This window comes from Nerophis ophidion, linkage group LG03, assembly GCF_033978795.1.
Source record: "Nerophis ophidion isolate RoL-2023_Sa linkage group LG03, RoL_Noph_v1.0, whole genome shotgun sequence".
NCBI classification, from domain to species: Eukaryota; Metazoa; Chordata; class Actinopteri; order Syngnathiformes; family Syngnathidae; genus Nerophis; species Nerophis ophidion.
In genome coordinates this window covers 14,783,281-14,800,780 of record NC_084613.1, presented here as the reverse complement: position 1 = coordinate 14,800,780, position 17,500 = coordinate 14,783,281, and the positions used below count along the sequence as shown (strand labels likewise).

At 38.9% G+C, this 17,500-nt stretch overlaps 1 protein-coding gene across 2 annotated transcripts in view; it reads right to left on the bottom strand.

The window, feature by feature from the left end:
* pot1 (protection of telomeres 1 homolog) overlaps nt 1–17,492 on the bottom strand; it is a 55,379-nt gene extending 37,887 nt beyond the window's left edge. For both annotated transcript variants that reach the window (XM_061894349.1, XM_061894350.1), the window contains exons 1-6: nt 17,395–17,492; nt 5,903–6,025; nt 2,453–2,525; nt 2,230–2,330; nt 899–1,006; nt 745–819 (exon numbers count right to left, since the gene is read on the bottom strand). In XM_061894349.1, coding sequence (XP_061750333.1) covers nt 745–819; nt 899–1,006; nt 2,230–2,330; nt 2,453–2,525; nt 5,903–6,010 — 465 coding nt within the window. In that variant the 5' untranslated portion in view covers nt 6,011–6,025; nt 17,395–17,492. The remainder of the gene's footprint in view (nt 1–744; nt 820–898; nt 1,007–2,229; nt 2,331–2,452; nt 2,526–5,902; nt 6,026–17,394) is intronic.
* Between the last annotated feature and the right edge of the window lie 8 nt (nt 17,493–17,500).

The following is a 17,500-nucleotide window of genomic DNA, read 5'->3' as shown; positions in this document are numbered from 1 at the left end:
ACTGCACCGATTTCGTCAAGAGGAGTGGTCAAAAATTCAACCAGAAACTTGCCAGAAGCTTGTGGATGGCTACCAAAAGCGCCTTATTGCAGTGAAAATTGCCAAGGGACATGTAACCAAATATTAACATTGCTATATGTATACTTTTGACCCAGCAGATTTGGTCACATTTTCAGTAGACCCATAATAAATTCATAAAAGAACCAAACTTCATGAATGTTTTTGTGACCAACAAGTATGTCATCCAATTAAAAAAAAATTAGTTGTAGAAATTATTGGAAACTGAAGATAGCCATGACATTATGTTCTTTAAAAGTGTATGTAAACTTTTGACCACGACTGTACATTTCCTTTGCTTTTAAAATACTAATGATTAGCATTAGCGATTTTACATGGCGATTTCAACACCTCGAAATTTGTTAAAACTACAACTAAGATGCGCATTACAATCAAACAGCTCGTGCGTAACAAGTACAACACTTACATTATTAACACTTTTTAGGGCGCAAAAAAAGACTAGATCCATGACACGCCATAAACTAAACACTAGACTCAGGCAGTAAACGATTCAATCCGAATCCGATTCCTGGAGTGAGGATTCAAGTCCGACCTCGATTCAAACCGTTTCTCGCAATTTGGAATAAAACTTTTACAAAACCGGTTATAGCTTGTGATTTTTTGGAATCTGATAGACACAACAAGGAGCACTCGAGAAACTTGCGCTGGAGCTACACGAGTTGTGACCTTAGCAGGGAGCGAGGGTCCGCTGCTCTTATCGGCTCCATGGGATGCACGGCCAGTGGGCGGAGCTTGACACACCTGAAGTACAGAGGCACACCTTGTTACTGTGTCAAACAATAAAGAGCAGCAAGACCAAAGGAGTGGCGTCAGCTCTTACGTGAATGAAGGCGTGCTCTCCTGACAGCAGCAGGTTGCACGGGTGAAGCCTGTCCGTGGAGGCAGTGGGAGACTTGCTCACAGTGAAGCCGGAAGCCACCACCACGTCCTGGTGGAACACAAGACGAACAACCCACGGGAGAGGAGACGTCGGGGATTAAAAGCAGGCGAGCAGAGGGAGATAAATGTGCTTCCTTCCGGCCTGGGAAGTGTGCTGATAAGCTGCTGTGAAAAGTGAAGATATGCTTTTGTCTAAAACCTCTGCCTGAGGCCACCTGGCAACCCCGGTTCCAACACAACAAACCCTCAGCGGCGCAGAAAACTAAGTTGTAGCTATCGGTGACCTCTTAATGTATTTTCTTATCAAATCCACAAGAAGGCAGTAGTGCTAGTACAGTGGTGTGCACACTTTTTCCACTGAAGGCCACACACTAAAAAATAACACATGCAGGTGCTATGATCATTTTTATATATATATATATATATATATATATATATATATACAGTGGAGCAAAAAATATATTTAGTCAGCCACCGAATGTGCACGTTCTCCCACTCAAAAGGATGACAGAGGTCTGTAATTTTCATCATAGGTACACTTCAACTGTGAGAGACAGAATGTGAAAAATAAATCCAGGAATTCACATTGTAGGAATTTTAAATAATTTATTTGTAAATTATGGTGGAAAATAAGTATTTGGTCAACCACTCACTGATGGAAGGAGGTTTTGGCTCAAAATCTCACGATACATGGCCCCATTCATTCTTTCCTTAACACGGACCAATCGACCTGTCCCCTTAGCAGAAAAACAGCCCCAAAGCATGATGTTTCCACCCCCATGCTTCACAGTAGGTATGGTATTCTTGGGATGCAACTCAGTATTCTTCTTCCTCCAAACACGACGAGTTGAGTTTATACCAAAAAGTTCTAATTTGGTTTCATCTGACCACATGACATTCTCCCAATCCTCTGCTGTATCATCCATGTATCCATTTTGGTATACATATATACATACATATATATATATATATATATATATATACATACATATATATATATATATATATATATATATATATATATATATATGGCTAAAAAATGGTATCTAAAGTACAGTTAGGATTTTTTTTAAGTGAAATTTGCCAGCGAGCACACCAGTGAGAGTTTAAATAGTTTGCATATATACAGATCAAAGCAATATTTTGTTGTGATTAATCACCTGAGTTAACTGGTTATTTTTTCCACAGCTCTATTGTTACCCTTCAAAAATCTATTATTATATGTAAAACAAAAAAGTATTTTTTGTGTTCACAGATGTCTATCAGACCTACCCCTTCGCTGACAGTCTGTGAGAAGTCCTTGGCCAGAGTCCCAAACAGGACCACGTTTATGGACATGTCCTGAGGCGACAAGTTTGAATCGGCGTTGTCTTCTGAAGAAGAGAAGAAAGAAAAAAAAATCAGACAGATGTGATTGATGACAGTGAGCCGTCACTTCACGTTTGGCATCAGCCTGCAAGAAAAAAAGTGATTTCAGCTTTTTCAGCGTTGTCACCTCGGATGATGGCCTTCAGGAGGAACTTGTGGCTGTCTGACGGCACCAGAGGACCTTTGTGGACCACTCTGCCCTGCAGACCAGAAGACAAAAGGTCTTCACTCGGGACTGTATTGGCAAAAACCTCACCATACAATATCGCCATATTGCATTATGGCAAAAAATAAAAATATATACATTAGGGGTGCACAACAAATGTATTCACATGCAAATCGCTATTCTTGTTCATTTCGATTCTAAATTAAAATCATCATTTTTAAAAAGGAGGTTTTTGGATGTTTTTTAGAACACTTTATAGGCGGAATAGATTGTATCGCCATTACCGCCTTTGCTAGCCACCTCTAGCTAGCCGCCTCTAGCTAGCATTTTCTGTACAGTATCTGTAAAGTATTATTTCATGTTTTGTTTGTACACATCTAGTCAGACAGCGTGAGTACTGTAGTTGTATTAACACGCATGGCGTGTTGCATGCATCACAATCAATATTAAAGTGTGATTCACTCGATGGACAATTATCTGTTTGGTCCAGCTGGCTGGGAACATGTTTTTCAAGTTTATTTGGGTAAGCACTCCTTTAATGTCGAAATAGCTTGTCTCCAAATTGCAGATTTATATCCATTCAGATCAAGGTTATGTGTCTTTGCTGTCTGATACCAAGTCTGTCATTGTTTAAAAAAAAACACTTGCTTTATTTTCCGGAAGTAGGAACACATGTTTGTTGCCAGTTAGTTGGAAGTGTGTTGCTATGGAAACAGAGATAAAGGCGCGGAAGAAGTCAGTTCCGGCAATGATTAGTATGATAAAAATAAAAAAATAAAAAAATGATAAATGGGTTGTACTTGTATAGCGCTTTTCTACCTTCAAGGTACTCAAAGCGCTTTGACACTACTTCCACATTTACCCATTCACACACACATTCACACACTGATGGAGGGAGCTGCCATGCAAGGCGCCAACCAGCACCCATCAGGAGCAAGGGTGAAGTGTCTTGCTCAGGACACAACGGACATGACGAAGTTGGTACTAGGCGGGATTTGAACCAGGGACCCTCGGGTTGCGCACGGCCACTATCCCACTGCGCCACGCCGTCCCTAGGGTAAATAATGTACATATTGTTATGAAGGTGTCTGTTACTACATATTATATATACTTGCAGTGTGTATATTGTACATATTGTTATAAAGGTGTTTGTTACTACATTATATATATACTTGCAGTGTGTGTATATTGTGCATATTACATAATATGAAGAAAGGGACAAGCGGTAGAAAATGGATGGATGAAGGTGTCAGTTACTATATTTTTTATATATATATATATTCCATCCATCCATCCATCCATTTTCTACCGCTTATTCCCTATCGGGGTCGCGGGGGGCGCTGGCGCCTATCTCAGCTACAATTGGGCGGAAGGCAGGGTACACCCTGGACAAGTCGCCACCACATCGCAGGGCCAACACAGATACACAGACAACATTCACACTCACATTCACACACTAGGGCCAATTTAGTGTTGCCAATCAACCTATCCCCAGGTGCATGTCTTTGGAGGTGGGAGGAAGCCGGAGTACCCAGAGGGAACCCACGCATTCACTGGGAGAACATGCAAACTCCACACAGAAAGATCCCGAGCCTGGATTTGAACCCAGGACTGCAGGAACTTCGTATTGTGAGGCAGACGCACTAATCCCCTCTGCCACCGTGAATATATATATATATATATATATATATATATATATATATATATATATATATATATATATATATATATATAGCCATTCATCCATTTCCTACCGCTTATTCCCAGTTGTTTATATATATTCCAAATAAAGTTCAGTTCCACTTTATGAGATTTTAGGTAGTGTTGAAATACAAACCCTGTTTCCATATGAGTTGGAAAATTCTGTTAGATGTAAATATAAACGGAATACAATGATTTGCAAATCATTTTCAACTAATATTCTACAAAGACAACATATTTGATGTTCAAACAGATAAACTTTTTTTTGTTGCAGATAGTCATTACTTTAGAATTTGATGCCAGCAACACGTGACAAAGAAGTTGGGAAAGGTGGCAATAAATACTCATAAAGTTGAGAAGTGCTCATCAAACACTTATTTGGAACATCCCACAGGTGTGCAGGCTAATTGGGAACAGGTGGGTGCCATGATTGGGTATAAAAGCAGCTTCCATGAAATGCTAAGTAATTCACAAACAAGGATGAGGCGAGGGTCACCAATTTGTAAGCAAATAGTCAAACAGTTTTGGAACAACATTTCTCAACGAGCTACTGCAAGGAATTTAGGGATTTTACCATCTACGGTCCGTAAAATCATCAAAAGGTTCAGAGAATCTGGAGAAATCACTGCACGTAAGCGATGATATTACTGACCTTTGATCCCTCAGGCGGTACTGCATCAAAAACCGACATCAGTGTGTAAAGGATACCACCACATGGGCTCAAGAACACTTCATCAAACCACTGTCAGTAACTACAGTTGATTGCTACATCTGTAACTGCAAGTTAAAACTCTGCTATGCAAAGCAAAAGCCATTTATCAACAACACCAAGGAACGCCACTGGGTTTTTGCTGGGCCCAAGCTCATCTAAGATGGACTGATGCAAAGTGGAAAGGTGTTCTTTGGTCTGACGAGTCCACATTTCAAATTATATTTGGAAACTGTGGACGTGGTGTCCTCCGGAACAAAGAGGAGAATAATGCGCAAACTTCAAAAGCCAGCATCTGTGATGGTATGGGGGTGTATTAGTGCCCAAGGCATGGGTAACTTACACATCTGTGAAGGCACTATTAATGCTGAAAGATCCATACAGGTTTTGGAGCAACATATGTTGTCATCCAAGCAACGTTATCATAGACGCCCCAACTTATTTCAGCAAGACAATGCCAAGCCACTTGTTACAACAGCGTGGTTTCGTAGTAAAAGAGTGCTGGTACTTTCCTGGCCTGCCTGCAGTCCAGACCTGTCACCCATCGAAAATGTGTGGCGCATTATGAAGCGTAAAATACAACAGCGGAGACCCCGGACTGTTGACCGACTAAACCTCTACATAAAACAAGAATGAGAAAGAATTCCACTTTCAAAGCTTCAACAATTAGTTTCCTCAGTTCCCAAACGTTTTTTGAGTGTTGTTAAAAGAAAAGGTGATGTAACACAGTGGTGAACATGCCCTTTCCCAACTACTTTGGCACGTGTAGCAGCCTTGAAATTGTAAGTTAATTATTATTTGCAAAAAAAATAATGTTTATGAGTTTGAACATCAAATATCTTGCCTTTGTAGTGCATTTAATTGAATATGGGTTGAAAAGGATTTGCAAATCATTGTATTCTGTTTATATTTACATCTAACACAATTTCCCAACTCATATGGAAACGGGGTTTGTATATTGCCGTACAAAAATTCTTTGCCACTTTGTAATTGTTGCTCACCTTGACCGACAGGTTGGCGTGGTTGCTGCCGCTGCTGACCTGCGAGATGGATATTGTGGTCAGGTGGGCAGGTCCACTTGGCCCCGCCCCCACCACGCAGACAGGCATGGTGCTGGCAATGACCTGACACACACACAATTCAACAGTCCACATGAGTTTGATAGTCAGCAAAAAACGGCCCCTCCGCGAAGTTTTTAGGTTCTATTCCTATTTTAAGGCATACGTCCACCACAGAGGATTTATATGAAGACACAAGAGAAACACCGTGGATGTAGGATTGTGTGAGTGTGTGAGTGTGTGTGTGTGTGTGTGTGTGTGTGTGTGTGTGTGTGTGTGTGTGTGTGTGTGTGTGTGTGTGTGTGTGTGTGTGTGTGTGTGTGTGTGTGTGAGAGCTTTGGCAGGGTAACCCAGGAAAAGTGTTCCCGGCAGGTAGCGCGTCGCCTCCTGTCAGACTTGGTTAGATTGATACTGGGCCCATGTGACCGGCGAGTCCCTGAGCGCGGTGACGGCAGAGAAAGAACAGCCTGCGAGGCAGACGAGCTGCTCGCTCGGGCAGAAAAGCCAGTGAGGAAAAAAATGGAATTCATGAAATGAACCTCGATGGTTGCTCGTGCGCGAGTGGAAGCTGCAGGGCAGAATTTAGAGAGCAGGACGAAAAAGGACTCGCTCAGGAGGTCCGAGCTGATCCACCTTTTCTGACGTTGACCTTCCATCTGTCTTATAAAAACATCAAACTGCGCTACGCTGACAACTACACAGTTATAATAGGGTACACATGTTGACTATTAGCATACTTGCCCGACAGCACAGAGTATCACAAACCCCGATTTTTAGGTTTGACATACAACATTTGCTAAAAAGTTAGCATGCGAATATAAGAGACTTTGGCAAACGTCCAAGATGGCGCCAAGTAAAATTAGCTAAACATTTAGCATTAAATGTTAGGATGCTAGCAGGTGAGAGGATAAGAGGAAATATCAAAAAGCACTATTTTTAGGAGTAAACATACAAAATTAGCTAAAAAGCATAAAAGTTAGCACACTAATATAAGAGACGATAGCAAACTTCCAAGATGGCGCCAAGTATCAAAAACCATGATTATTACGTTAAAACATACAAAATTAACTAAACATCTAGTATTAAACGTTAGGATGCTAGCAGGTGACAGGATAATAGGAAATACCAAAAAGCACTATTTTTAGATGTAAACATACAAAATTAGCTAAAAGGCCAGCACAAAAGTTAGCATGCTAACATTAGCATGCTTATATGAGACCATACTTCGAAGTATCAAAAACCAGGATTTTTAGGTCAACACATACTAAATTAACATGAGCATGCTAAGGTTGATTTGCTAGTGCATTACCGGATAAGAGGAAATACCAAAATGCCCAATTTTTAGGTGTAAACATAAAACATTTGCTTAAAAACAAAAACAAGCATTAAAAGTTAGCATGCTAACGTTAACATGTTAATATAAGAGACGTTAACATATATCCAACATGGCGCCAGGTATCAAAAAACATGATTATTACGTTAAAACATACTAAATTACCTAAAAAGCTAGTATTAAACGTTAGCATAATAGCACATGGGTTTTCAGTAACTAACCCAACACTGGCCCTGACGCAGACCAACTATTTAGAGCGGCCAAGTAGGGGTGTAACGGTAAACAAAAATTTTGGTTCGGTACGTACCTCGGTTTAGAGGTCACGGTTCGGTTCATTTTCGGTACAGTAAGAAAACAACAAAATGTACATTTTTTGGGTTATTTATTTACCAAATTTGTAAACAATGGCATTACATATACATACACACAGGGTCCATTGTCAGGGTTAATGTGGTCAACATATACAAAATAAAAACTAAATAAGATAAGGATCAGAATAAGTGCTTTTTTTTGATTGATTGAGACTTTTATTAGTAGATTGCACAGTAAAGTACATATTCCGTACAATTGACCACTAAATGGTAACACCCCAATAAGTTATTCAACTTGTTTAAGTTGGGGTCCACATTAATCAACATTAAAACTACCTCCAGTTGTTGCTTGGATTAAATAAAATGACAAAACTTTTCTTCTACATATAAAAAGTGCAACATTAAACAGTTTCAAGTCAACTCAGCCTCAGATTAACTTTTCTCCCCCCAGCCTGGCTAACTTGGCAGTAAGAGGATATGTAGGCTTATTGTTCTTCCACTATAGAAGTGGGTCAAAATTGAGTTTTAATTCAATACAGCAACCCCCGCGACCCCGAATGGGACAAGCGGTAGAAAATTGATGGATGGATGGTCTTAAATGTGCCACTATAAAAACATTTGTTTTTGCTTTAGCCCTGCCTGGCTGGCCGAGGAGAGGCTGCTTGAATGCGGTGTTTGCATCACGCTCCTCTTTCTCTTCCTTAAAGCGAGGTTGACTTGGGGGTGGTGCCGCTTCAAAGGGGTTAGCATGTTTGACATGTTGGCCGAAGCATATCCTACTGCTGCTGAACAATGTCGGCAAAACCTCAGTCCCCCATTGTTGTATCGCACCGCGAAGCCGAAGTTTTCCCAAAGGGGAGATGTTAACGAGGCAGGAGGGTCTTCCAGCTCTGGATTTTGCATGTTGTCCTAGCCCGGTCGCTGCTAGCATTCCGTGTGTTGTGCCTCGCTCTGCATTGTTTACACAACGTGCGGTGCACTTCCCAATATGTCCGTGTGGAAACTCGTTCGGTACACCTCCGAACCAAACCGAAACCCCTGTACCGAAACGGTTCAATACAAATACACAAACAGTTATACCAGTTATACCCCTACGGCCAAGTCATCACTCCCATTGTGCTTATGTTTACATTAGGGCTGGCCGATATGGCCTTTTATTAATAACTCAATGTTTTTAGGTCATGTCACGATACATATCTCGATATTTTCCCTTAACCTTAAATGAACACTTGATGCATATAATCACAGCAGTATGTCGATTCTATGTGTCTACATTAAAACATTCTTCTTCATACTGCCATAATATATGCTCATTTTAAACTTTCATGCAGAGAGGGAAATCACAACTAAGTCAATTTACCAAAACTGTATTTATTAAGGGCTTCATAATACACAATGCGAAAGTCCTGAGTAGTCAGGGTTCAATCCCGGGCTCGAGATCTTTCTGTGTGGAGTTTGCATTTCCTCCCCGTGAATGCGTGGGTTCCCTCCGGGTACTCCGGCTTCCTCCCACTTCAAAAGACATGCACCTGGGGATAGGTTGATTGGCAACACTAAATTGGCCCTAGTGTGTGAATGTGAGTGTGAATGTTGTCTGTCTATCTGTGTTGGCTCTGCGATGAGGTGCCGACATGTCCAGGGTGTACACCGCCTTCCGCCTGATTGTAGCTGAGATAGGCACCAGCGCCCCCCGCGACCCCAAAGGGAATAAGCGGTAGAAAATGGATGGATGGATGTATTTATTAAACAGTTATTAAGCAGTGGTACAAACATTCATGTCATTTCCAAAACAGAAAGTGCAAGATTGTCAGACATTTTAAAATAAGCTATAAGTGCACTTTTGTGAATGATGTCACCAAGATGACATATGAAAACACTAAATTAAAGTGTACTTTTTGTACAGAACGCCACTCCAATAGTTAAAAACAAATAAAGTGCACTTTTGTGCATGTGTCACACAAGATATTTCAATAACTGTCAAATAAAAATGAGCTGCATAATAGGTTCCTGCGGACGTTATCTCTTTTAGTTGTTGACTTATTTTTTTTCATACGGTGTTGCTTCGGCATTTTGTTGGTGTGGCACCGGCCGGAGATGTTAATGCAGAGTTTCAAGCCCTCTTCATTCTCTAGCGGGTGACTTTTCAAATGATGCTACATTAGCGGTGCTGCTACTTTTTGTAGCAACGCCTTAATGTTGAACATATTCCTGCTTGAAGTCAAACCATTGCCAGACAATGGATCCCGCGATGTTTTTCTTGGGAATTAATTATTCCTCCATTTGTTACCAGATTCACCCCTACTCTCTCGAATTACCACCCACACCTCGGCGTTAGCATCACAGCTCACGTTACCATGTCGCTACCTGTCTGCTCCGCGGGAGCGTGTGACGTGTGTAAGAAGGTGCGCTTGGTTTAAGTCTCCGTGAGAAGCAGAGACAAGAAAAAGTGGGAAACGCATGTAGTGTAATGCTCGCAGCTAAAAGAAACTACGTGAGAATGTATACTCAAATATCACGATATAGTCATTTTCTATGTCACACAAAGACAAACCCGCGATATATCAAGTATATCGATATATCGACCAGCAGTGGTCCGCTGCTTCCTCGCTTCCTTGCTCCCTGCAATTTTATTGTAGATTATAAATCATGTATCTCACCTGGAAAGTAGATGGATGAGAATAGAATCTGACAAGTTGGGACACTTTGACAGCTTTTTCGAACCCGAAACTGGCGAGGACGACACGAAAAGACACTTATGTCCCCCGCCCTACATTACATATATACTTTCATCATGTATATAAAACACTAAAACATCCAAAAACTGGAGTTTCTGGATGTTTTTAAGTGCTCTATAGGCAGAATTAAACGGCTCCTATAGGCTCCACTGCAAGCAAACTATTGATCGCCTTTATATATTTAGAATGCAAAACAAAATAAAAATACATCCATCGTCTTGCTTTCCATAATGACTGTCAACGATAGGCAAAATTCTCGCCAAAAAAGCAGTTTCCCTTTAAGGCGGTTAAATCATGTAGCCTGACTACTATCTGTGCAGGAGAGATATGATTTGATCCCACAATGCATCTGTGTTATCTCCTGACCTGCAGCTAGGAAAAAGCAGCATTAAGAGCTTTCCGTTGTGGCCCAGTTCCTTGTCGTAGGAGAGAGGATATATCCTGCCAGAAGACCCTCATAACACATCATAGATATTATTTTTCAGCTTTTTCTGATCCACTTTTGGGAGGAAAATATGATCATTTACATATGTGGACTACAACAATAACCGCACAGAATAACACATTTCAACTACGTTTTAAGCTCCTGATGCTACGTTCAAGAAAGTTAGTTAATAGAAACATCATGTTGCTCAAATGAATCACTTCATGAGTCTTGCTCATTAAAAAGTCCACAAATCCAGACTATATAAAAGAAGGTAAAACAAGTTAAATACAACGTTAAAAAAAGGTTATATATATATATATATATATATATATATATATATATATATATTTATTTATTTATATATGTGTGTGTGTATATATATATATATATATATATATATATATATATATATATATATATATATATATACATATATATATATATATGTGTGTGTGTGTATATAGATGGTAAAATAAAGTAAAACCAGTTAAATAGAAGGTAAACTATGGTAAGATATGGTAAAATGTAAAAGAAGATAAAGAAAGGGGGAAAAAATGATAAATATAAGGTAAATAAAAGGTAAAACATGCAAAACAGAATGTAAATAAAAAGGTAAAAGAAGGTAAAACAAGATTAAAAAAAAGGCTGAAGAATGTTAAGGGTAAAATAAGGGAAACAAAGTTGAAATAAAAGGTAAAAAAAAAGGTTAATAAAAGGTAAAACAAGTTAAATAGAAGGTAAAAGAAGGTTAAAAAAGGTGGGTTAAAATGTATTTAGAAGGTAGAATGACGTAAAACAAGTTAAATACAAGGCAAATTATGTTGAAATATGGTACAAGGTAAATAGAAGGATAAAGAAGGTAAAGGGTAAAAGAAGATCAAATATGTTTTTTAAAAAAAAGGTAAAAGAAGGTATAACAATGTAAAAAAGGGGGGTTAAATAAATGCTTAAAAAGGTAAATAAAATGTTAAAAAGTGTCAATAAAAGGTGAAACAATGTAAAACAAGTTAAATAGAAGGCAAAATGTCAATGCTAAACAAAAGGTAAAATAATAAATTAACAGACGGCTAAATAAGGTACAGGGTAAAATAAGGTAGAATAAGCTAAATAAAAAGGTACTAAAGGTAAATAAAAGGTACAACAAGGCAAATCAAGTTTAATAAAAGCTAAAAAAAAAAAGTTCAATAAAATATTAAATCATGTAAAACAAGTAAAGGTAAAAAGAGGTACATACAAGTTAAGAAAAGGTCAAAATAAGTAAATAAAAACCAAAAGAAGGTCAAACAAATTTAATATAAGATAAAAGAAGGTGAATCAAATGTAACAGAAGGTAAAACAAATCTACAAAAGGCTAAAGAAGGTAGAGGGTAAAAGAAGGTAGAATAAGTAAAATAGAAGGTAAACTATGGTATTCCTGCTCAAACTCTTAATGGATCTGTCTCGATACAGCATCTACATGTACATAACTTTGAAATAATAAATAACCAAAAAAATACTTCCCTCTATCAAACACATTTCAACTACGTTTTAAGCTCCTGATGCTACGTTCAAGAAAGTTAGTTAATAGAAACATCATGTTGCTCAAATGAATCACTTCATGAGTGTTGCTTATTAAAAAGTCCACAAATTCAGCTTGGATTTGTGGACATAGAGATAAAGGCATCATTAAATGACCAAAAGGTCACAAGTTTATGTTAATAATGAATAAAAAAAAACTCGGGCATGATGAAATGTGAGGTAATATTGTATTGTTTGTATTGTATTGTGTTGTAAATATTCGTGTTCGAAATAAACTAAGAAAAGACAAAGAAAAGAAAGAAAACTGTATATGTATGCATGCATGCTTTAGAGCCCCTCCTTTAAAGGCCTACTGAAATGAGATGTTCTTATTTAAACGGGGACAGCAGGTCCATTCTATGTGTCATACTTGATCATTTCGCGATATTGCCATATTTTTGCTGAAAGGATTTAGTAGAGAACATCGATGATAAAGTTCTTAACTTTTGGTGCTGATAAAAAAGCCTTGCCTTTACCGGACGTCGCAGACGATGACGTCACAAGGGTGAGGTGAGGGCTCCTCACGTCCTCACATTGAGCCCCCAGCAGCAAGAGCTATTCAGACCGAGAAAACGATAATTTCCCCATTAATTTGAGCGAGGATGAAAGATTTGTGGATGATGATATTGATAGCGAAGGACTAGAAAAAAATGAATAAAATATAAATAAAGTTTAAAAAAAAATAAAAGGCGATTGCATTGGGACGGATTCAGATGTTTTTAGACACATTTACTAGGATAATTCTGGGAAATCCCTTATTTTTCTATTGTGTTGTTAGTGTTTTAGTGATATTAAATAGTACGTGATAGTCGGAGGGGTGTGTCCACAGGTGTCTTGAGGCCAGTCTTTGAGGGAAGTCAACGTCAGCTGCATGGACGGCGCAAGCTCAGCTGATCTCCGGTAAGAGGCAACTTTTTACCACAATTTTCTCAACGAAACCTGCCGGTGGACAAGTGGTCGGGAACCATGTTTGCTTGACCGCTCTGATCCATAGTAAAGCTTCACGTCCAGGAATTTTAAACAAGGAATCACCGTATGTTTGTGTGGCTAAAGGCTAAAGCTTCCCAACTCCATCTTTCTACTTTGGCTTCTCCATTATTAATTGAACAAAGTGCAAAATATTCAGCAACACAGAAGTCCAGAATACTGTTCAATTACGCGATGAAAAGAGACGACTTTTAGTTGCAAATGGTGCTGCGCTAATATGTCCCGACAGTCCGTGACGTCACGCGCACGCATCATCATTCCGCGACGTTTTCAACAAAAAACTCAGCGGGAAATTTAAAATTGCAATTTAGTAGACTGAACCGGCCGTATTGAGTTGAGTTTGAGTTTATTTCGAACATGACAGCATACAACATGATACATCACAATTTCCAGTTTCTCTTTTCAACATGTTCGAAAAGGAGTAGGAAGAAGCTGATCTTATTTAAGCCTACTCCTTTTCTTATACATAACAGTTGCTAAAACTTTTGTTCACTTCCTGTTCTCAATGTATTCACAATATACTCCATAAGTCAGGGGTGCCCATGGAGTCGATTGCGAGCTACCAGTCGACCGCGGGGGGTGTGTCAGTCGATCTCGAGCCAGGCTTTTAAAAAAAATAGACCTAAAAATTAGTGATCATCAATCTTCACCAAGACGTCACTTAAATGACATTCACGTTACCGGAGGGTCTTGTGAGATGACGCTGGCTGCTGCAAGATCATTATTATTAAAATATGACAGAGAGGAAGGCGAGAAACACTTTTTATTTCAACAGACTCTCGCGCCGTACCTTCCGTCAAAACTCTAAAGGCCGACTGCACATTTCCTATCTTCACAATAAAAGCCCTGCTTCATGCTGCCTGCGCTAACTAAATACAGAGTCTCGGAAAACTGGCGTGCACAAGCGATCCCTCAGAAAGCTGGCGTGCACATCACTTGTGCACACCAGCTTTCCGAGACTCTTATTTTGTTAGCGCAGGCAGCATGAAGCAGGGCTTTTATTGTGAAGATAGGAAATGTGCAGTCGGCCTTTAGAGTTTTGACGGAAGGGACGGCGCGAAAGTCTCTTGAAATAAAAAGTGTTTCTCGCCTTCCTCTCTGTCATTTTTTCATAATAATGAACTGGCAGCAGCCAGCGTCATCTCACAAGACCCTCGGGTGCCGTGAATGTCAATCAAGCAAGCTACGGAATTTGCCGCCAATGTTTTTCTTGTAAAGTGTATGGAAGCTGGATGAATTAGATGCCAAAAACCAACCACTTTCATGTGGTATTGTACAGAAAGGACAACTTTTTTTCTCCTCCATTTGAAAATGTGGGCGTTATCATCATTACTGTCTGATTCCAATCAATGCAAGTCATCAGAATCAGGAAATACACCAACTTATATTCTATTCTTTGTGAAAGAAAGACATCTATATGTGTTACACATGCTTGTATTATCATTAAACACATTTAACTTCTTTACAATAATGTCTCTTTCATAAATAAATAAATATAAATGATATATATAAATGAGGTAGATCCCCTCGAGCTGGTCAAATGAAAAGTAGCTCGCCTGCAGAAAAAGTCTGGGCACCCCTGCCATAAGTAGTCACAATAAAAAGAAATAAATAATTGGTGAAGTAAGTTTTATTCCATACGATGAGATAAGTAAGATTATTTTGAGAATGAAAGAATGAATGGGTGAATAAAATCTGAATGTTTATCATGGTTCTTCTTTTTTGTACTTTGTAAACACTTCCAGTTTGAAGAGTTGCTTGAAGTGGATGATATTAGTACATTGTTTGATTGCTTTGCTTAATCCATTCCATAATTTAATTCCACATACTGATATACTGAAGGTCTTAAGTGTTTTACATGCGTACAAATGTTTTGGATTACATTTTTCTCTAAGATTATATTCCTCCTCTTTTGTTGAGAAGAATAGTTGTATATTCTTGGGAAGCAGGTTATAATTTGCTCTGTGTATAATTTCAGCTGTTTGCAATTACACTATGTCGTGGAATTTCAGTATGTTTGATTCAATAAATAAAGGGTTTGTATGTTCTCTATATCCAACATTATGTATTATTCTAACTGATCTTTTTTGTAACACTGTTAGTGAATGAAGTGTACTTTTGTAATTATTTCCCCATATTCCTACACAGTAGCTCAGATATGGTAACACTAGCGAGCAGTAGAGAATATATAGTGATTTTTGGTCTAGAACATATTTGGCTTTATTCATTACTGACGTGTTTTTTGCTACTTTATGTTGTATATTTTTTACATGAGATTTCCAGTTCAATTTATCATCAATCATTATAACTAGAAATTTGGTTTCATTTACTCTTTCAATTTCTATTTGTATTTTGTTTTACTTTCTCTTCTACTGTTACCAAATAGCATTATTTTAGTTTTACTGGGATTCAATGATAGTCTTTTTTTGTCAACCCATTTTTTTTCTTCTGGTTTTATTTGTATTATCCTCTGTGTGTTCTCTCCTGAACAAAACACTGTTGTATCATCCGCAAATAACACTAACTTTAAATCTCTTGTAACTTTACAAATGTAATTTATATAGAGATTGAATAATTTAGGTCCTAGTATTGATCCCTGAGGTACACCACAGGATATATTTAGTGTTGTAGGAGTGTGTTCGCCTAGCTTCAGGCGAATTGGCATGTGTTGCAATGTTAATATTTCATCATTGATATATAAACTATCAGACTGTGTGGTCGGTAGTAGTGGGTTTCAGTAGGCCTTTAAGGCAACACTTGCCTTGACCATAAAAAGTTCCAATTCGAGGCCTGTAACAGTGCAGAATAACGCCACTATTTGTTTCTCCCTTTGATTTTATATCATTTTAAGATGATTCCCCCAATCAGCAAAACTTATTGAAACACTACTTTTTAAACTTCACTGGCCACATTGACTCTTATTTTTACACGACCGATATCAGCCGGACTTTTACTCAGTATCGGATCGGGCAGAAAATTTGTGGTATCGCACATCACTAGCAGACACTATACCAGGGGTAGGGAACCTATGGCTCGGGAGCCAGATGTGGCTCTTTTGATGACTGCATCCGGCTCTCAGGTAAATTTGAGCTGACTCTGCTTAACATGATAAATAATGAATAATTCCACTTGTAATCAGTGTTAAAAATTGATGTTGAAAATATAAAACATCCTCGTGAATTTTTAATCCATCCATCCGTTTTCTACCGCACTTCTTCAAGAATTTGCGTTGATGGTAAGAAGTCATTTATTTATTATTGGTTAGTGTGGGGCTTGCCCTCCTGGGGGTTCTTCAGACCACCAAGAACCGACATGAGACCCTGTTTCAGGGTTACAGTATTGTTTAATTTTTCAATAAGTCTCTCAGTTGCTTTCAAGCAATTGTCTTTTTCTCTTTCGTTCTCGCTCGCGCTCTGGCTCCAGCACCAACCCCGTCTCTCCTCCTGGCTGCTGCTTATAACATAGCGACAGGTGATTCGGTAACAAGGCCCAGGTGGGCCGTCTACGCACCTGTCGCTGATTTCGAGGCTGGTCCTGGCAACACCCCGCTTCGCTGCAGGCACGCAGGCCACGCCCCCTCCACAGTTAGCTTCAGAATATCAATGTTATTACAAAATATAAGAGACCTATTATACTCTAGAAAGGTTAGTCTTACTTAAAAATGCACGCGTTTAGTTGTGTTCAGGGTTAAAAAAATATTTTACGGCTCTTACGGAAATACATTTTAAAATATTTGGCTTCTTGGCTCTCTCAGCCAAAAAGGTTCCCGACCCCAGCACTATACAATAAAAAATATATTTTTCGTACTTTTATCAAATTCCGGGGCTCCGTTTTGTATTCAACAAGTGCCGAATATGAAAGTTAGCGTCTTAGAGGTGTAAAGTAGCAAAAAGTGTGCTCTAATTGCCTGTTGTGTGTGTATTTGAGGGATTTAAAATAAAACAGGAGGATTTTTACATGAAGACTGGCGCGCTCCCTGTCGCGTCATCTTAGTTCGTTTGACAAACAATTATATACATTGATGTGCAGTTACCTTTAAAAACAACTTGAGATCCATCAAATCATATTCAAACAACAAAACTTACCTAAGTTTGTACTTCGTATTGTTTCCCTCGCTTCGCTTCAAACTGACAGGAGTTAGAAACGCGCATGCGCATGCTGAACTTCCGCCTTTTACTACGACGCATGCGC